The following is a 21849-nucleotide window of genomic DNA, read 5'->3' on the forward strand; positions in this document are numbered from 1 at the left end:
ATTTGCGAATTCCTCAATCCCTAATGTGCACAATTAAAATTTTGGGGGTGCTTCAGGGGGGCCTTAAGCGCTCGGGCACTTTTGGCTTTGCATTTGCTAATGTGTGATTATCAATTAGGTAATCGCAAATTAGCTAATGCAAAACCATTCGCACCTATAGGCCCATAAAAATGAATGGAGTCATATACCTAATAGTGATTCGCTATTTACTGAATCGCTGTTAGGTAATATTAAGGAATCACTAAATAATTGGCAATTTCTACACACATCACATTTTGCGATTCCCAAATAGCAATTCGGTAAAAATCGCTATTTGAGAATCGCCTGGAAAAAACCTGGGGGAACCAGGTTTTAACACGGAAATGGGACAACTTGCTTTCTAATCCCAATTTACAGGACATAGCAGAAGCAAAAAAAACGTTGCTCGTGGGTGACCCTGAAATAGATAATCAATTTAATGAATGGATGATATCAGTGGCTAACACTTTGGCTCCCCTAAAGAAAATAAGAAAAAAGGGTAAGCTCCCTGGTTTACTCCTAGGCTAAAATCTGCACAGAGACAGTAGAATACTAGAGAAGTAATAGCGAAAAGAGTACAAGGCGGAAGATATGGGGTCTTTTAAATATGCTCTTAGATCTTACCACCAACATATTAAACGAGAAAAAAGGCATACTATGCAAATTCAATAAATAGAGCAGCCAATCAAAAAACAATTTTTAACATAGTGAAGTCTTTTACCATGCCCAAAAATCTTGAACAGGAAATTCCACCCTCACAAGATCTATGCGATCGTATCTCCGACTTCTTCGAGAGAAAAAACCTGGAATTAAAGAGATTTTATTACATCACCCTCCCAGATGCTAAATGCCCAGGCAACAGGGAAAAGAAGTAAAGGATTAACATGCTTTAAGGAGATTAATCTAGAGCAATCTAGGCAAGCTATTCTCTCCTGTAAATCAGGCTCGCCTTTTGATCCCTGCCCTCCAAAAATTTTACACGCACTGGTTTAGATTAGGCAACATGCTCGCTAGCTGGAAAACTGCTGTCGTAAAACCGCTTCAAAAAAAGAAACTTTCAGATCCCACAATCCTTTCCAATCTTAGGCCTATCTCACTGTTGCCATGTCTGAGTAAAATCACAGAGAAACTTGTCCATAACCAACTTAATTTCATGCAGTAAGCCAACATACTACATCCTAAGCAATCTGGCTTTCGTGCAGGTCATTCTACAGAATCGGTGCTATTGCACACCGCTGAATCCCTAAAAATTGCAATGGATCAGTGAAAGGACGCAGTACTGGTTCTGTTAGATTTGTCAGCGGCGTTTGACATGATCTCGCATGATATCTTGAGAGACAGACTTGCTTGCAGTGGAATCACAAATAATGCATTGGACTGGTTCACCTCCTTTCTTGAAAATAGGAAACAGATTGTAAATGTTGGGAGGCTATAGATCACAAGAAAGAGTTGGCATCAGGGGTCCCTCGGGGCTCGGCCCTGAGTCCAACACTCTTTAATCTCTATATGGCACCATTGCTTTTTTTGATGGATACTTACAATGTTGAGTGTATCGCTGAAGCGGATGACACCCAACTGATCATTACGCTAGATAAAAACTCAACAGCGGCTGAAGAAAAATGTCACCACTTTTTAACAGCAGTGATGAACTGGATGAAGCTAAACCGTTTGAATTGTAATAGCTCCAAAACGGAGATCATGCTGTTTGGCAAGAATAACGTTTTTAGACTGGACCAACGGTGGCCGTCAAACTCAGTACCACCCCGACTACAGTGGAGACTGTAAAAAATCTGGGAATAAAAAACACTCACATATCCCAGACAGTCAGATACACATCCTAGCAGAGGCGGGCTGAAATGGTTAGGCAAGCAAATGCTAGCTTTCTAAAAGTAGCATTTGCAAACACAGGATATTAAAATAAACTTTACTAAAAGAAGTATTTTATTATTCTGAGTTCAGGCATACTAAACTTTACTTTCTACCATGTTCCCTGAGCCTGCTGGGATTATAGAGTGTAATAATTCCAGCAGCCCATCTTGGCCTAAAAGAACAGGTAACCTTACAATAGTGAAAAACGAATTTGGCTGTAATTCACTATTAGGACATGCCACACACATCAGGGCTTGTCCTACCTTACACTTACAATGCACCCTGCACTTGGGCCTACCATAGGGGTGACTAATATGAAGATAAGGGAAGGTTTAGAGGCTGGCAAGTGTGCACTTGCCCAGCCAGCATGACAGTACCAGACTGCACGCAGGTTCTGCAGTGGCAGACCTGGACACATTTTAAAAGGCTGCTTCTGTGGGTGGCGCAACCAGCGCTGCAGGCTCACTAGCAGTATTGGCATTCACAAGCCCTGGCACTCCTGGTGCACTTTACTGGGGACAGACAGTAAATCCAATGACCCAATCATGGAAATCAATCACATATACATTTTGCACAGGGAGAGCATATGCACTTTAGCACTGGTCAGCAGTGGTAAAGTGCCCAGAGTCATTAAACCAACAAAAACAGGTCAGAGAGAATATTGGAGGAAGGCATAAAGTTCAGGGATGACCCTGCCAAGAGGGCCAAGTCCAACAGTCTCTATGCAGGAACTAACAAAAAAGTACTACAAAGATTACAGGTGGTTCAGAATGCGGCAGCAAGGCTGGTACTTAATCTGCCTAGAGATACCTCCTCTGCAACAACACTGAAAACCCTTCATTGGCTGCCCGTCTATAAGAGGATTTTGTTTAAGGTTCTCACCATTATCTATAAAACAGCAAACAATATTGGACCAGAATATCTCAATGTTAGAACCAAGACATACCTGTAAGAAATTGGCGCTGTATATACTGGACCAAAGTAAGGTACAGTGTGCACAGAGTCCACAGTCCCCAGAGGTTTGGCAGAGACTAAAGTTAGATATAACCTTACTCTTTAAAGTGGTAGCTTGGTCGAGCAGTAAGGCAGCACCAGAGGACAGTGTAAAGCATTTGTTGTACACACTCACTCAGCAAATGGTCTCACACACTCAAGGACTGAACTCCAGGCCAATTGTTTTGTATCAAAATATATAGTTGTTTTATTTTAGAACCAACAAGGTATCAAAATATACTTTCTCAGAATGAGTTACTTTAGTTAAATACTTTTCAAATAGGCAATAGACTTTTTGATTAAAATAGTTACAGTTGTTGCACAGGCAACACAATTTCAAACACAATGCAACGTTGAGCTCAATGGGAATTGCTAGATAAATGCAATTAGTTACTTTATAGATTACTTTTCTAACCACAGGACTGGATCCTAGATTCAGTCCTGGGACCTCTCCTGTAAACAGTTAAGTAAAAGCGTTTTGGCTACAGTCGTGATTTTTAAGGAATATTATTGTATTTTAAAAGTTGACAGAAACTTTTTCACATAGAATCCCCAATGTTATCCTATGAGAGGAAATTCACTTAGCAGGTAAGTAGTGTTATCGTTACTTTTTCTTACTCAGTGTTGGATCCTGGATCCAGCACTGGTGCATCTCCTGTAAACAATTGAACGAATGCGTTTAAGTCATACAGGCAATTTTTAAGGAATATTTGTAGTTTTTCAACATCGACACTTAGAAACTTTTCTGGTGAAACCCAGACAATGGATTCCTATGGAAGGAAATACAAGTTACTGGTAAGTATGGTTAAAATTACTTTTCAGGATCAGTGCTGGGCTAAAAGATGCAGCACTGGGTTCTCTCCTCTTAACAGGTGAGTAAATTGGAATTCATTGTTCAGCTGAGTTCAGATGAATATTTGAAAATTTCAAAACTCCACACTTGGAAGAATTTCCAAGTGAAACCAGTCAATGTTACCCTATGGAAGAAAAGTGAGTTATCAGCTTTTGGGTAAGTACTCGACTGGCAGAGTTACGGTTCTGGGCTTGGACTCAGGGGTCTCCCAGGGTCAGATAGCCCCTGCGGCACAGGGGCAGCCGGGTGCAGAGGTAGTTAGGCCCAATGTTATCCTATGAGAGGCAGGGGGCCTTCGGTTGGTGGCTGCTGGCAAGCAGGCCACGCTGCTGTGGGAGCTGTGCTCCTGGTCACTTGCTCAGGGCAAATCAGGAAGTAGATTAAGACAAAGGTTGGACTGCCAGGGGCACTCAGCGGCTGGGTGCAGGGTGCTTTTGACCCGCGGGCGCTCAATGTTATTCAATGAGAAACTTGGAAGAAGAACAAAGGCTGCAGGCTCGGCGACGGAGATTCTTCAGGAGCGACCAACACTTCGAGGGGTAAATTGGGATCTTGGAGAATAGGTAGGCACCCAGGAGTTGCGAACAGGGGGCCGTGGGGCGCCGGGTGCAGCATTGTCTTTTGACGTCTGGAAATCTTACCCTCTGCTGGTCGCGGTTGGAGGGGTCCCTTGTGGTGAGACTGCAGGCGTCTGGGTTGTCAAGGAGGATCCTTGGGCACTGGATTTCAGGTCACAATCGCCGGGGAGACGTCCTCAGGGCACGGGCCAGGTTTGGCGGGTGCAGAGTGTGCTGGATTCGCGGTTCCCGGCTGGCACCAGGGGTGTTGCTTTTTGAGCAGAACCGCTGCTCGTGGGAGTCCCAGTCTTGGTAGTCTCAAGGCAGTCGGGTCCTCTGGGGTTTTTGAGGTTGCTGACCACGGAAGGCTCCGTAGTTTCGCGGGTGCACGGATCAACAGGCCAGTAGGGCTGGGGCCAAGTCAGTTGGTGTCGCCCTCTTGTTAGCAGCTGCATAGCAGGTCTTCTGGTTTCTTGATCTTCTTTCTTGTTTTATTGGGATCTGAGGAAGGAAGGTTCAGGGTGCCCCTAAATACTAACTTTAGGGGCGTTACAGGTAGGGTATGGGCAGAAACCAATGGGTCCCTGTCCTGGGGTGAGTACACCCCCTATCATGCTCCTCTCCTGTGGAAGGGGGGCAGAAGCCTATCTCTGATTGGGCAGGGCTCCCCATTCTCAAGATGGCCGGAGCCCGTAGTTGTGCTTCACCTCGCCTCCTCCACCTAAGGGGCGGGGTTGGCAGAGGCTGGCACACCCCCTTTCCTCACTTAGGGTTTCCCGCCTGTCATCCCGCCAGAGTGGGGGTCAGAATCGATGGGGGCTAGTTGCGGAGTACAGCAAGTGGCCTGGCAAAGCTCACAAAGGCGGAATGCCTTTGAAGCTTCCCCTGCCCATCCTGGGGGAAGAGACCTAGCACCTCGCCCAGGATGTGCATTGTTGCAGGCCCAGGAGAGCGAGGGGCTCTCTACCCAGGGGTCCAGCAACATGTCTGCTGTGTGGTAGCCTATGCAGCCTCTCAGACCAGACGCGGATTGTAGGTTAGGTTTCAGGGGGCGTCTCTAAGATGCCCTCTGTAGTGCATTTTACATTCAATCCCACACTGGCATCAGTGTGGGTTTAATGTGCTGAGGAGTTTGGTACCAAACGTGTCAGTCTTCAGTGTAGCCATTATGGTGCTGTGGAGTTTGTAATGACAACCTCCCAGCACCATATACTCTTAATGGCATCACTGCAATTATTGTGCCCAGGAATGGCCTGGGGTACTGTAGGGGCACAGGGCTCATACACCTGTGCCCACACCTCTGGCAAAGGGCACCCAGCTAGAGGGGTGGCTGAAGTATGCCAGGGCAGTGGGTTTGTGGACATGGCACACAGTGATGTGTGCCATGTCGACGCTTTGTTTAGTTCTAAACCAGGACACTCAGCCTGCAAAGGCAGGGTGTGGGTGTCAGGGTACAGGGCCCCTAAGGGTGGCATAATAAGTGCCGCAGCCCTCAGGGGTCTTCTCTGGTCACCATGCCCTGGGTACCTAGGGTACCATTTACCAGGGGCTGGCATGTAGTCAGAGATACCAATTGGGTTTTAGTTCAACACAGTTTTAGGGAGGGAACACCGGCCCTGGGCACCTGATTGGTAGGAGCCCAGGGCACACTCAGTCAAAGCACATCAGCAATCAGAAAAAAGTGGGGGTATACCATGCAAGAAAGAGGGCGCTTTCTCACAATACCTCACTCAACGTACCCTAAGGTCGTCCTCAGAGAACCTCCTAATAATACCTAAATTTAAACTTAAAACCAGGGGTAGCAAGACACTGGTAGCCATAGGGACAAAGGCCTAGAACTCTAAACTAGAGTTTAAAAACATGGATCTTTGGTATCCCAGAGAATAGGGCGTGGTCTTTTCTCTGATCTTCTATCATCTGAGACTATGCCAGTCTTCTCTTTCTCCTGGAAGGTGCCCTTTCCTCTGCATCAGCGCCAAGATACTCCTTGGAGTGAATGTTGCGCTATACAAAAACTGTTTCATTCATTCACAAAATGCTCTTTTGATGCATTGGCCCTAAGATCCCTTGATTCAGTTTTGTTGCTGTTGGGGTTTTCTGTACTGCGGGCTGCAGCCTGTAGAGCGCCATCTGAGTAACAAACGAGTCAGTGGAATCAACAGTGAGACAGAGAAACATGATTAAAAGAAAGTGTATGCAAAGTTGGTTTCAGGTGGCATCTGGTCTCGCACGCTAGCAGAGTATCTGCAGTGTTTGTAAAGAGGCGTCTTCCGTCAACCCACAGATTGTTTCACTGGGCTCTCACTCCCTGACTCTGACGGTAAGTATGTCTGCTGCAAGAACAACCAGGTGGCGGCAAGGAATGCTTGAATTGATTTCAGCCACCTGGGATCACTTGGGCCTCACTCCAGACCATCGTTTCTAACCCCTGTGCTATTCTCGACAGGGATCAGCCTTTTGCAAATCAGTCTTGGCCCTGCTCCAATAGAAGCGGTCCAGACCCCACTACCAGTCCAGCGCCCATTCAGATGGGACCACAAGCACGCCCAGACCAGTCTCACCCTGTCAGTGAGGTATCGCTTGAGTCCTATAGCACAGTGCGCACAGCACCCCCGTCTGGACTTACCTTTCGCACTTAGGGCGTTTACTCAAAGAACAACAAAGTGATGAATGCTGGAATGCATCTCAGCCATTGTTGATCACTTGAGGCCACAATCTTGACCCTTGTTTTTCACACACTGTACTATCCTAGATGGAACCCACCTTATGCAAACCAGTCTTAGTCCTGCTCCAGTACCAACAGTCCAGCCCAAACCGCCCAACCAGAGCCCCTTCAGATTGGAACAAAAGCAACCCCAGACTATCTGTGACTTTCTTGGATCTCTTCGGTGAGGTACAGCTTGAATCCTAAAGCACTGTTAGCTCAGGACCCACTTTAGTAAGGAGACATCTACTCTCAGACACTGTGTCAGACCCTGTTTGGGGAGCCTTGGCGCAAGCAGGGGCTACTGGACCTGAAATGTGGGGGTTGAGGTTGTTCGCCTAGAACGTCCCAGGATCTCCTCTACAGTGACTGTGGGCCAAGTACAGCCCTTTCAACACTTGCCTGTCAACTGTAGCGATGGAGAGCCATTACAGGCTACTCAAGGGGCAGCGCCGACGTGAGCAAGCCCAACCATCACACCATAGATGGAAGTTTAACCTAAAGCGTATCTTTACGGACTACTGCAGACTATAATAAGATTCAGATTAGTGTCCTTGCTGCTGTCAGGCAGTGTCATCGGCTGTTCTCCATACTTTCCCCCTTGATCTAGGCTCTGTTCCCCTCGGATCTAGGTACCCCCCTTCCTTAGGGTATGAGTAAGTAGCATGATTGTTACTCAGGAGCATGTATCACTCATAAATCCGTGCCCTCGGTTTAGTTCAATTTATCGAAGACTGGGTTAGTTCCTGCCGGATCTGTGCTGCCACTGGGCTCTGCAGCTCGCTCGTACACTCTCTCCTAAGAGGTTGCGTGCCATACAGCACCGTCGGCCAAGTCCTGCTTTGTCCTCTGGGCCTGCACTTATGCATTGTTGCCAGCAGAAGCAGACGCGGCAGCCCTAGGATGTCATTGTCCTAATAAGACTACCGTTGAGTGTTGCAGCAGTTGAAGTCTTTAGGGACATCCTCAGGTGCAGCCTATTCCGACTGGTCATGACGTCGGCAGATATAGCCCTTCAGGGGCCACAGTTGCGGCCATGCACAAGCCAATCACTTTGGGCAGGTGCAGCCACGCAAAGGTTGATCACTCTGGGCAGTTGCGGCCATGCACAGGCCAATCAGTCTTGGCAGTTATATCCATTTGAAGCCAATCACTCAGACATGCAATCACAGCCCTGACCGAGTCACGGCAGTCACATTGTTCGCGATTCCCACCATGTGCCACTGTGGACAGAGTGCAGGTCCACAGACACCAGGGTCCTCCGATCGCTCTCCTTAATCTCTCTTCTGTGCACCGCACAGACACCTGGGACATGAGGCACCTCACTTTTCCTGAACAGACACTCATCCTGCAGGGTTAACGGGCTCCTTTCCTCTCTCAGCAGGAAGGCTTCTAGGCACTTCAAAACAGGTACACAGCTCCTCCAGCAAGAGATACAGACTCTGCTGTGATATCCTCTCAACTCTGGTAAACTAACTAATGGGAAGGCACCATCTCTGGTTGCACAGCCGTCCTGGAGGACTTGGAACTAGAACAAGTGAGGTAGTGAGGTCCCACTTTTATACACCAAATTCAGAAAGCAGATGTGAATCTATTGTCTGCAGCTGTTGAACCGGTAGTGGAGGTTGCCCTCCATCCTTGGTAGCCTCCATTCTAGAGCAGCCAAAATACAGGCACAAAGAGGTGTGAGTTGTCTGCACCTGGCTGGTATCAGTCGACCGAAGGAGGACTTGAAGATATTCTAAAGAGCATGCATCTCCTAAAGGTTTCCTCACCTTTGCACAGCAGTCTCTGCAATTCCACCCCTCTCTCCAGCAGCTTTCAAATGCAGAATTTAAAGCTAGATCATCAGCTCCTTCAGAGTGTGGCCAAGATTTGGAATCCTATTCCCCTTCACATCCGCTCTCAATCTAATCGCCCGTACTTCCGTGAACAGTTAAAAACCCTCCTTTCCCACTGATATGTCTTGCGTCTGGTATATGCGCATTCCTTAGCGCTGGGATGCCCTCGGTAACCAGGCGCTCTACAAGTGCTTTCTCATTCATTCATTCCTTGCACGCCAAAGGCCTACCATTGTATGCGTGTCTGTAGGTATGCTAGATAGGAAGGTTTGCATAGTCCTGCCCTCTGCTGTTGTTCTCAGACATTATAACTTGGTTTATCTTCAAAGAAGCTTTGAGTCACGGGATATTCTGTGACTCCCGCATTAGTCCCCAATGTGCCTGGCACCAACTCCATGATTAGATTGTATTTTTTTTTTTTTTTTTGCCATTGGGTTCGGACATGTTAAGCTATGCCTCCAACACTGACTCGTAAGCTTGCAGCGACTTCAAGTTCAGCTTTAATTTGTTGGTTCTGGGAAAAGACTGCAATCTCATTTGTGATCTAACCCTCAATTCCAAACAATTAGCTTGACAGCCGGTTACACAGCCAGTTCTACGTCACTAAAAGGATCTGGCCTCCGAGAATGTCGGCAGATGGGGCAGATTCTATAAATGAAAAATCAACGTGCAATGTCTGTCTTGCCTGCTGATGCAAAAAAAACTTTGTTCTAACTGAGGGAATGGTGCTTGGAACCCTTGCAAATGGAGTGTCTGTCATTAACAAACTTCAGACATCTTTTGGGACATAGGAGGAAGAAGAGGATTGCCCCTCTGTGCACCTCTTACCCATAGTCCACCCAACCTGAGACTGTGTCTTTGAACTTCTCCAAGGAAGAGGAGGTGCTACCAGCAGAGGAGAAGCAAGCAGGACCACACACAAAGAAAATCCCAGTGTCCGCGAGTTTATCCCCAAATTGTGGGGTAAAAACCCAATCTCAAAAATGTCCCTACGCAGAGGCAGAGCACCACTGCATAGGTAGATGGGCTTCGTGCCCCACACCGGCCGAGAAGGTGGTCTGTTCCATCGCGGCTGCCGGTCAGAGCTGAGATACGGCTTCTGAGCCACCATCCACAGCATACCTTGAAGCCTTGGCTGAAAGGCATCGAGCCTTTACCCTCAGAGCTGAAAACACTGCATCCAAGTCAAAGCTGAAACCTTTGTCAGCAACCACACTTCGGTTGCTTCCGTCATCGATCATTGATGAACTGGCAGAGGCACTTGATGCAACAAAAGCATCTGTTTATTCACACACCCCTTCCCTCCCTCCCTCCCTCCCTCCCCCCACCGAGGAATAAGACCTGGAGCCATACCTGTAAACTAGGATGATAATACGGCATACCATGCTGTTACACAGAGTGCCTCTGTTAGAAGGGGGCGGCCTCCAGGCGGTAGAAGTAGTTACTCCCCACCAAACAGAGACCTCCCTCTCCCAGGACGTTGCCGAGCACTTGGAGTCTGACTCTCAGATGGGAGAGTCAGGCATTGATAGTTGCACACAGTAAGCTCCCACTATACCACAAAAGGACAATACACCAGGTAATTATAGGGATGAAAAAGGATTCTTTATGTAATATACGTTATCCGGTTTACACAGTCCATGGGTACACTAGTTCAGGAGGATGGGGGGAGGGCACTCTTCCAAGAGAGGACCAGGACACAGTTCGATCGGGGTATACGTGTGGGAGGCTTTGCAGTACTCGGTCCACCGCGGGGGGGGTTGGAGTCACGAGTCCTCGAGCCCCCGTGGGGCGTGCTGCTGGAATGATGCGGGGCGTATCCGGTGTACGGCTCTCAATCCTCGAGCCGCGGGCTACGAGGGTGCCCCAGTTCGGTGCATTCCTGGTGTCTGGCTCGTGGGTCACGAGCCAGAGTTGCAATTCTGCTGGGCGGGGAGTCCGCCTTGTACTCGCGTTCTGGATTGGAAAGCTTGTTGCGCACCAGCGGTGCGGGTCTGGAGTACGCCTCGTACTCACAGGCTGATCTTGAGCCGCTTGTTGCGCACCAGCGGTGCGGGTCTGGAGTACGCCTCGTACTCACAGGCTGATCTTGAGCCGCTTGTCGCGCACCAGCGGTGCGGGTCTGGAGTACGCCTCGTACTCACAGGCTGATCTTGAGCCGCTTGTTGCGCACCAGCGGTGCGGGTCTGGAGTACGCCTCGTACTCACAGGCTGATCTTGAGCCGCTTGTTGCGCACCAGCGGTGCGGGTCTGGAGTACGCCTCGTACTCGCAGGCTGATCTTGAGCCGCTTGTTGCGCACCAGCGGTGCGGGTCTGGAGTACGCCTCGTACTCGCAGGCTGATCTTGAGCCGCTTGTTGCGCACCAGCGGTGCGGGTCTGGAGTACGCCTCGTACTCGCAGGCTGATCTTGAGCCGCTTGTTGCGCACCAGCGGTGCGGGTCCGGAGTACGCCTCGTACTCGCAGGCTGATCTTGAGCCGCTTGTTGCGCACCAGCGGTGCGGGTCCGGAGTACGCCTCGTACTCGCAGGCTGATCTTGAGCCGCTTGTTGCGCACCAGCGGTGCGGGTCCGGAGTACGCCTCTTACTCGCAGGCTGATCTTGAGCCGCTTGTTGCGCACCAGCGGTGCGGGTCCGGAGTACGCCTCGTACTCGCAGGCTGATCTTGAGCCGCTTGTTGCGCACCAGCGGTGCGGGTCTGGAGTACGCCTCGTACTCGCAGGCTGATCTTGAGCCGCTTGTTGCGCACCAGCGGTGCGGGTCCGGAGTACGCCTCGTACTCACAGGCTGATCTTGAGCCGCTTGTTGCGCACCAGCGGTGCGGGTCCGGAGTACGCCTCGTACTCACAGGCTGATCTTGAGCCGCTTGTTGCGCACCAGCGGTGCGGGTCCGGAGTACGCCTCGTACTCGCAGGCTGATCTTGAGCCGCTTGTTGCGCACCAGCGGTGCGGGTCCGGAGTACGCCTCGTACTCGCAGGCTGATCTTGAGCCGCTTGTCGCGCACCAGCGGTGCGGGTCCGGAGTACGCCTCGTACTCGCAGGCTGATCTTGAGCCGCTTGTCGCGCACCAGCGGTGCGGGTCTGGAGTACGCCTCGTACTCGCAGGCTGATCTTGAGCCGCTTGTCGCGCACCAGCGGTGCGGGTCTGGAGTACGCCTCGTACTCACAGGCTGATCTTGAGCCGCTTGTTGCGCACCAGCGGTGCGGGTCTGGAGTACGCCTCGTACTCACAGGTTGATCTTGAGCCGCTTGTTGCGCACCAGCGGTGCGGGTCTGGAGTACGCCTCGTACTCACAGGCTGATCTTGAGCCGCTTGTTGCGCACCAGCGGTGCGGGTCTGGAGTACGCCTTGTACTCACAGGCTGATCTTGAGCAGTTCTTTGCGCACCAGCGGTGCGGGTCCGGAGTACGCCTCGTACTCGCAGGCTGATCTTGAGCAGTTTGTTGCGCACCAGCAGTGCGGGTCCGTGGTACGCCTAGTACTCACAGGCTGATCTTGAGCAGTTCGTTGCGCACCAGCGGTGCGGGTCCGGAGTAGGCCTCGTACTCACAGGCTGATCTTGAGCAGTTTGTTGCGCACCAGCAGTGCGGGTCCGTGGTACGCCTCATACTCACAGGCTGATCTTGAGCAGTTTGTTGCGCACCAGCAGTGCGGGTCCATGGTACGCCTAGTACTCACAGGCTGATCTTGAGCAGTTCATTGCGCACCGGCAGTGCGGTTCAGGAGTCCGCTTCGTACTCTCAGCTCTGATCTTGAAGAGTTCGTGGTGCACCAGCGGTGCGGGCAGGAGTACGCTTCATACACGCGGTTCTGACCTTAAATCTGCAAGGCAAGGCGCACCATCCGTGGTGTGCACGTCGAGGAGGGGCTGATAAGCTGGAGCCGCGACGAAGTCAGCAGGGCTCGTGGGGGCCTGGTTACAGGGTGTACTCGCAGTACAGTTGGAAGGAGCCGCGACAGTCAGCAGGGCTCTCTAGATTCAACAAGCCTTTACAATGCAATGGTTTTGCCTTTGTTAAAGTTAGAGCTATTGGCATTGCTCTTGACATTATTTTTATTTATGTTTTTTTTAAACATAAATAAATGGCATTGTCATTTACAATAGCAGGGCAGGGCCCAGGGAAGGGGGGGCGAGGAGAGACGAAGGAGAGCTGCGGGCTCAGGAAAGGAGGGGGGGCGAGGAGAGACAAAGGAGAGCTGCAGCTCAGGGAAGGGAGGGGCGAGGAGAGACGAAGGAGAGCTGCGGGCTCTTGTTGTAATGCTTGCATGGATGAGTTGGTGGATGCATGGATGGGTGCATGCATGGATGGGTGTATGGATGGGTGTATGGATAGATGCATGAATGGGTGGATGGATAGATGCATATATACAGCCAATCCCTCAACAATTTATGCAACCCACCAACCCATTCAACCAACAACCCATCCATGCATCCACCCATACATCCATGCATCATGCATACATCCATCCATCATGCATCCATCCACCCACTGCGTCCCACTCCGACCCCTCTAAATATAATTCATTTTTTCTGTATATAGAGATGACTGTATTCACTAGTATATGCAGTAGACCTTTCTACTCTAACATTCCTATGTGACTCTTGCAGTACATCTATTCATATCCCTTCCATATGTATATAGAAATATAACGAGAAACAACAGTCTCTTCTTTGTGTGACTACATCTAGTACATTTCAATTGTTTTCCTGTTTGTAGCTTTTACTTAACGCATGTAAATCAAAGTCTTTAGGTTTGGCAACTGGTTCTTATGTAAAGCGCTCTGACACCTTTGGGTAAAGTTCGCGCTACATAAAATCACATTAAATAAAACTTTACCCCACAAATCCAACCATCCATTTGTGCCTAGGCTTACATTTTACGGCCTCGAAGCACACAGAGAAGGGACAGTTTACTAAGTCGATGCTTTGTAGGGTGCATGGCAGGGGACAGTTTTAGGCGCCAAGGGAGGGTAGGGAGCAGAGTCAGAGTACTTCACAGAGGTAGGGGGCACTTTTTTATAGTTCAGGGCAGGTGGCTACGGTACTTTTTGGAGCATGGCCTTATTTTAAAGGGCTCAGTTCAGGTGGAGGAACGGCACAAAACACCAGGCAGACAGAGGGCAGAAGGACACAAAAACGAGGGGAAACAATTATAACTGAGGGCAGATTGGCACAAAAAACCAGGCAGACAGAGAAGAAGGACACAAAAACGAGGGGTGGGTGATTCTAACGGAGGGCAGAACGGCACAAATCACAAGGCAGACAGAGGGCAGAAGGACACAAAAACGAGGGGGGGATGATTCTAACGGAGGGCAGAACGGCACAAAACACCAGGCACAGAGGGCAGAAGGACACAAAAACGAGGGGGGATGATTGTAACAGAGGGCAGAACGGCAAAAAACACCAGGCAGACAGAGGGAAGAAGGACACAAAAACTAGGGGGGGATGATTGTAACGGAGGGCAGATTGACAAAAAACACGAGGCAGACAGAGGGCAGAAGGACACAAAAACGAGGGGTGGATGATAACGGAGGGCAGAATGGCACAAAACACCAGGCACACCGAGGGCAGAAGGACACAAAAACGAGAGGGAAGAAGGACACACAAGCTACGGCAGGAGGGGACAGGCACAAAGGGAATACGGACAACGGGAGGGGTCGGGAGGAAACACAAACTACGGTCACAGATGCCAGCCAGTTACCCCCACATTGGGTCACGGGTCGAAATGCAGCCTCAGCCCCACCCCTGCCCCTTCTCTTAGACAGCAGGGACTGTTTATCACACCACAGCCCCCTCATGCTCTCACCTTAATGGTCTAGTCCATCTGGGGGGAGTCAGCCAGTTGCCCCCACATTGGGTAATCCTGGGGGAGAGCAGTAGCCCGTTCCAGTGTGGTCCCCTGTCTCCCGCTCGTGACACGCTCGTGTCGCCCGCTCGTGGCACGCGATGCTTCCTGTTCCGGCTCCCTTCATTACGCTGTTTACTCAACCTTAGTCAATGAATGGTAGAGTCCTTCACCTAGGCAGAAGCGCGTCTCGGAGTATATAGCGTATCTTCCATGGTAATTTATGCTTTTCGGATTCCATTGACGACATGTCAACCATAAATGTATTATTTTTGTTCTTTCGAGAGCAAAGATTCGAGCGGGGGCCTTGTATGCTCCTCTCTCTCAAATAAGAAGCCGTGGCTAATAGTCTAGTATAACTCCCAGATTAAGGTTTATAAGGCGTCTAGCTTTCACAATCTGCGACGCCCTTGGTGCAGGAGCTGCTGAACGTGGCATCCCTTTTAATAAGATGTTCCATACTTTTAGTTCTTGCACTGTTACATAAAACAGAGTGCCTCTCAGACTTAAGAATCTTAATAGGGGACAATTGTGTCAGAGAAAGAACAAAATGATTATAAAAGCAGGGAAGTGGTGTCAGCCTAAACATCGGTTTCTCTCCGCCCCCCTGCTTGTCGGCTGAGCGAGAGCGTGTGGCTGTAAAGGTGGTGCAGTCCCCGCGGCGGGCGCCTTGCAGCGGCTCGGGGTCAGGCGAACCCTCGGTGCTTCTGGGATCACAGACGGCTTCACATGGCCTCTGCGAGCGATGGGCCAATCCCAGCGCGGCCCTGAGGCGAGCCCCCGATGACGTCAGAGCTCCTTGACCAATAGAAACGCGGCTCCCTCGTGCCAGCAGCCTATCAGAGCCTATCAGATACACACACATACAAACTTGACGGCTTTGTTTTTCTCGGTCTAAACCCTTCTCCAGAACGAGCTCTGCATAATTGTACCCGTCATTGCTTTCTGTCTCTTCGAGGACAAAATGCAGGTTACTGCTCAGCTTATAGCCCTGCAGGGCGTTGATGCCAATGTCGGGGTCTCGGGCATTCCCGACAGCAATGTGCGTTCCTGGCAACGTGGACTCCGATATATTTAAATCAACAGCATTCTTTAAAAAACTCGGGATGTTATCGTTAATATCCTGGATGTGCACGGAAACACGAACAAAGTTAAAAACAAATTAGACAGCGGGAGGGGGGGCGGGAACGGGTACACACTTACCTGCTCGGCAACATAAATCGCGCAGCCCACTCCTGCAAAAGGCAGGACGAGAGTAAACAAAACACGGCTTGAGAAAAAAAAAAAAAGACCCCGCCCACCACAGCGTGACGTCGCCAAAAGGAAAAATTCTCGGGAACGCCCCCGAATCTGGTCCGGGATTGACGGACAGAGCCGTCTCCCAATGGCTAGCCTCCATTTATGGAGCTAGCCAATGGGAGGAGGGGGCGAGGAGGGGGCGGATACCCGACCCCACAGAGAAACATAAGATTTTGCTAGCGCATGCGTACTTCGTACGCATTGGCTAGGCAAAACCTAAAAAGTCAACTCCCGCCTGTGGGGAAGGGGCCTCCAGTTATAGGGCTTCACCCCTTTGAAGTCCTTTGATCCGGCTGGGGGTTCTTTGATGCCCTCGCCCTGATGGTCCGGGCTTCCTGCCAGATGGCACCTGGCTTTTTCTCACGTTGGGGGCAGGATGCTCAGACAGCCGGTGGGGAGCGGGCCGGCCTCGGGGGATACAGGACATTTGGCCGAAAATCCGCCACCCCCCCTCACTTAGCGCCTGCATGATACGACTGGGCAGGATGTTACAGGCTCCCACGGTTCACATGGCCCGGAGTACGGGGGGGTTAGGGAGTCCGGCACCTTACAGGACGGTGCTTTCCCTACACTGGGGGGGGCGCTACAGGTCTTTGCTACGGGATAGGTTTCATGCGCCTGGGTGATTGGGCGCTGGTCTGGAGGTACTGTTATCTCCCCGGGTTCGGGGGGAATCCGTGAGGCCCGGGGTTAGCTTATTAGGAGGGGGCTTCGCACAGTGGTCTGGGGGAAGGAATGTAGGGAGACCCACGCCAAGGAGGCCAGGTCTAACGGCCTCCATACCATCAGGTCGCCATGCACATTGTAGCGGATGATGGTGACCTTTTGGTGGAGACGCTATCCAAAACACAACGGAGTGTCCAGTTTGTTCCCATGCTCCAGGGTAAGCTAAAATCAGCCCCTGACAATTCTTAAGACCCAGTCTAGACTAGGTGGCCATGCCACATATTGAGGAATAAATCAAAGTCTTCTCCAAATGGCCCTCTTTATATCAGAGGCCGGGTCCCCCGGCTTGCCTGGCAGATCCCATGGTCAGAAAAAGAGGATCAGCTCAGACCACGGGTGACACCCTACCCCTTATATGGACCGCAAGTAAATCCTAAATACATTATTTGTAAACCGCGAACTACTCACCCTTATGGGTCTCAAGGCACTGGGGGACATCGTGGAAATTAAGTGAGCTATTGCCCAGAGACGCATGGTGCTGAGCTGAGCTGCCGCCAGGGATCAAACTGTGAACCCTGTGCTCTGAAGTCAGCTGCCCTGGCCGCTGCACCACACATATCCACTGATGCTGCTGGTAAGCGGGTCGCATATGGGGATACTATGCCGTGGCCTGTGGAAAATTCTGCTCCATTACTGTAGCGTTACAACAGGTTTCATTGGGAAGAGAGGAAGACACTCATGGATTACTTCCCTGAAGCCTGCAGGAAGAGGGGTGAAAAACTGGCTGCGGAGAGGAAGATCTACGATGCAAACATACGCTGGGCCGCCGACACTTTTTCATGCAACGTTAAAATCAGTGTCTTGTTCCACAGACACACTTGGCTTTGCATCTCCGGTTTTAAACCGTAAGTCCGACAGTACCTCCTAAACATTCTAGTACCTCCTCAACATTCTGTTTAAGGAGGAACATCTTTTTGGATTCCTAGTACACGAAACGTTAAAAAAACAAATTGTAATGGCTACTGGGATCACGAAGTACACGTGGGCCAAACAATCAAACATCTCACGAGGGAACCCGCACAAAGAAAACCAGACTAGTCAGCCACAAATGTATCCACCTCAGCAGCAGGCCTTTCATTACCATAAGGGATACTCAAGTGGGAGTTACCGAGACATTAATAGTAGAGGTGGCTCCACTAAGGGAGCCTCCACCCCTGGCAATAACTTGCCCATGCCCCACCCCCACCCCCCTAACAAGCCCCTACCTCACCCCCACTCGATCACACATTGAGAGTAAGGGATTGCCACTCACTGGGTATAAATTGCATATAATCAAGAGATGCTAGCAGTAGTCCAACAGGACTACAGTCTGACATGTCTTACCACCACATCAGCGCCCTCCGTAGGCATCACTTTCGTCTTCTACAAGAGGAAATTCAAACGCTGCTTCAAAAGGGCACTGTACAGCTATTACCCCTGCGCCAGTCCATCCTGTTGGAGCACTTTCACGTGACAGCCTTGCAGGACATCATCAGTCCTAACGCTGTCACGGGGAAGACATGCCCCAAACAATAGAGGGTGATGGCATTTTAGCAGCTACTGCCTCTTTAGTCTGCTCGCCCATTAACAGGAAGAGCTGTAATGAAGTTGCCCGGCATGATGTTGTCTTGCAAAGCTGTTGCACCATACGCCACCTGCACCCCTCCAGCAGGGCCTTACAGATCAGTGGTCACAGGCGGAGGGTCAGAAGGAAGATCTAGTGCTGATAAAGGTCTCAGTGGTGACCGCAGTACATTACATGCAGATGCAACGTGGCACCCATACAACTCTGCTATCCACCCAGGCACTGGGCAATCTGCCACAACACGCAGCTCCTAGCGGAACACCTTCCAGAGGTCAACAGTGACTTTGAGGCTCTACTAAGGAGGACCAATCAGCAAGTTCGTGAGTGGGAACTCCACCCAGATGTCTTGCAAAGTTTCATCCACAAATAGGGGTGCCCAACCGTCGACCTTTTCGCCACTCAAGAAAAAGCAAAATGCTCAAACTGCGCATCCAGGTACCCACACACTCAGTCCTTGGGCAATAAACTATGGATGAATGTCAGGGATACTAGCCTACGCTTTTATACTCCTCCCACTCATTACATATGTGGTGAGGAAAATGTGGCAAGTCTACATGGCCCGCATTCTAGTAGATCAAGCAATCTTGGTGCTCGGTACTACTAGAAAGTTCCATCTTTTCGAAATTAAATTCTTCTGATCCGGCCGGACTGCATCACTCAACAGCAAGGCGTAATCAGGCACCCACACTCCAAACCTCTCCGTCTAGCAAACTGGCACCTGAGGTCTTGGGGTTCAGATACCCACACCTCCCAGAAGAGTGTATGGCAGCATTGCGGAAGACACATAGGACTACAGTGTGTGTATGCTACTCTCCGGGTGTTCGTTTACACAGGGGTTAAAGCCCGAGTTTCTGGAGATTTACAGTTTATGATTGAGAGAAAATTGATATAATCAAGACTATTAAAAGGAATCTTAAGCTCAAAAGTCCTAAACAAAAATATTTCAAGAATTGCCCCTGACACAGCTTTTCTGTTCCTATTTGCAAATAACACATCAGCGTGCTGTTTGTTTTTTATTTATATATAATTATATTCCCTGTATTCCAAATTGTTTCGCAGGATTGTTAAATTCTAACTCTTTCGGAAGTATGTTTTTAATGTAGCTAGTCCTGTTGACTGACACTGTGTTTTTCTTTCTTTAAAGGTAAGATTGGATGAGTACGATTATTCCAAACCTTTAGAGGGGCAACAGAAGAAGCCATACTTGGAGCACTGGAGGAAGCACACTCTTTCATTCGTCGATCAGGACTGGAAGGTAACTCCTTACGGACTGGTGTAGTATGACTTCATGTTTATGCTTGCTCATTTTTGTGTCCTTCCTAAGCGAAGAACCCAAATATCATTGTAATCCTGATAAATGCAAGAGTACATTGCGCTGCGAGCTGCTATTCAACATTACAACGCGTTCTAATTTACCTGGGATGTCTGTACTCCTTAGAGTACAAGAAGACTCCAGAAACACTGGTCTATTTTGCTGAACTTAAATAATATGATGTTAATTGCCCTATGGAAGAACCTGCATCTTGTATCCGCGAGATGTATTTATTATTTTTTACACTATTGCCAAGCTAGTGTTATGAATTTTATGGTGGTAAAGCTGAATAGGCTCTCAGATAGATAGATGACAGACTTGATCCAGTGCCCGTGGTCCAGCTATTAAGGAAGCTGGGAGTTAAATGGCTGATCACATGACTTGGTCTTACGCTCTCGAGTTTACTCCAGGAGTACAGACCGGTAGCTGACGGGCCGCACAGCCAAGCGATTCGCTATACTTGAATCATAATCAGTATGATGGGTTTTTTCTACTCTCATTCTCCGAGTATTCCTAGCCGTGATGGTCTGTCAGTGAAACAGTGGCTTTCAAGCTGACAGCCAGGTTAAATTCTGGAGAGGCAATCCATAGGAAAGGGCCCATTTTCAGTAACCCTTTGGAGCCAGGAGCCCTGCTTGGATTTTGATGGTGGGGGCTGTTTTGCTGCTGTTGAAAGAGAGCCAAGCATACTCCAGAAAGTGATTGGTGGGTAGATTTCTAATGGATGTTAAGAATGGTGCTGGCTGCTTTCGAGTGTGACCAGGCTCAAGTGTATAAACAGGTGAGCCTGGTTAAACCATTGAGGTGCTGTAGTGCCTGCAACTTTGGGGCCCCAGGGCTTGTCAAAGCCCATACAGAGAGTCCTAGGTGGCCACAACCTAGTATCCTGAAACAATGGCTCACAGTAGCCTCAACTCCTACTGCTCACTGACTGCTCTATGACCCAAAGAAAAGGCCGCATGGTTCCTTCAGGGATATTTCTCAGCTACCAAAGACTTCTACTGAAGCAGAGAAAATGATTCACATCAACCCCCACAGATACTGCCCCGCAGTCAGTGACTTGGCCCGGACCCCAGAAAAAAAGGCCATTCAGTACCCACCTTGAATAGTGCCAGTAAGGATAGGCCCCACAGCACTGACCACAGATACTGCTTCATAATAGTTCCCTAAATTCATAGAGCAGGATCCACAATACCCAACAAAGTTACTGTTCACCATCCCTTAACCCAGGACCAGAGCAGTCTTTGCGGTACCCAGCACAGATGTTCCCCTGTATCCACTGGCTGCTGTAGAGCCCAAAGAAAAGACCCCACAGCATCCACCAGAAATACTGCAGGGAGCCGCTGTCGGCCCCAGGACCCAGAAAAGAAGGCACCAAGTATCACCACAGTGAAAGCTCAGCAGCAACTGACCTAAAGAAGAGGCCGCACCGTACGCTGCCTCGTAACTTCAGAATCCGCAGACCTCAGGGAAACCTCTCCATAAATACTTTAGGCGGTTCTGCCCAGTAAGCGCTGACCCCTCCAGGACCTAGAAATAAGGATGTAGTCACAAGAACAATGAGAGTATTGCACGCCTCACATGTCTGAGTTCTGTTGGGAGCTCGCAGATTCAATTTGCATTGATAATTACACTGGCACTTTGCCTTTGCTGTAGACACTGTTACACGCTGCTGCGTTAACCTGACCTTACTCACTCTTTGTGTGTTTCTGTGCAGGTTTCCTTGAAGTACAGACCCGTCATCGATGCAACTTTAAATGAAGAAGAGTGCGCCACGGTTCCCCCTGCTATCCGCTCCTATTAAGCGCACTCTTGCACCTTTGCTTTTGTGTCATGCAATATAACAAACATCGTTTGTGGGAGCTAACGCTCCAAATGCGATTGTAACAGATGTTTATATTTATAAATAATAAAACGTGTAAAGGGTTTTTCTTCCAAGTTTGAAATTCTTTTTGTGGAGAGCCATTTAGAGGCAAGAAGACTAGCATTGCCAGGCTCCATTTGAGTGTTTTCGGGCTGTTGGTTGAGTCTGGCTTGACAGGGTTGCCTTCGTGTGTTTTCAAGCTATCCTGGTATTTTTGTAAATTAATTTACCAATGTAAGAATTCTAAATTGAAAAGTTTTAAAAAAATGATGTTAATTCTGTCGCTTAAGACATTGCTTTTCAATTTCATAGAAAAAACTGTGAAAGTCCCAAAGTGTAAATGCACAGATATCGGTGTTGAGTGCATTCACCTAAAAATTAGATGAACTTGTAATTAAACC

General features: G+C 49.5%; 1 protein-coding gene across 1 annotated transcript in view; it reads left to right on the forward strand.

Annotated features, from left to right (window-relative positions):
* The window catches only part of SDHA (succinate dehydrogenase complex flavoprotein subunit A), a 153624-nt gene extending 132112 nt beyond the window's left edge, over positions 1-21512 (forward strand). Inside the window, exons 14-15 of the mRNA XM_078640242.1 lie at positions 19417-19527; positions 21302-21512. Of these exons, the coding sequence (XP_078496368.1) occupies positions 19417-19527; positions 21302-21388 (198 nt within the window). The 3' untranslated portion in view covers positions 21389-21512. The remainder of the gene's footprint in view (positions 1-19416; positions 19528-21301) is intronic.
* The last annotated feature ends 337 nt before the right edge of the window (positions 21513-21849 follow it).

The sequence above is a fragment of the Lissotriton helveticus genome, chromosome 4_2, assembly GCF_964261635.1.
Source record: "Lissotriton helveticus chromosome 4_2, aLisHel1.1, whole genome shotgun sequence".
NCBI lineage: Eukaryota > Metazoa > Chordata > Amphibia > Caudata > Salamandridae > Lissotriton > Lissotriton helveticus.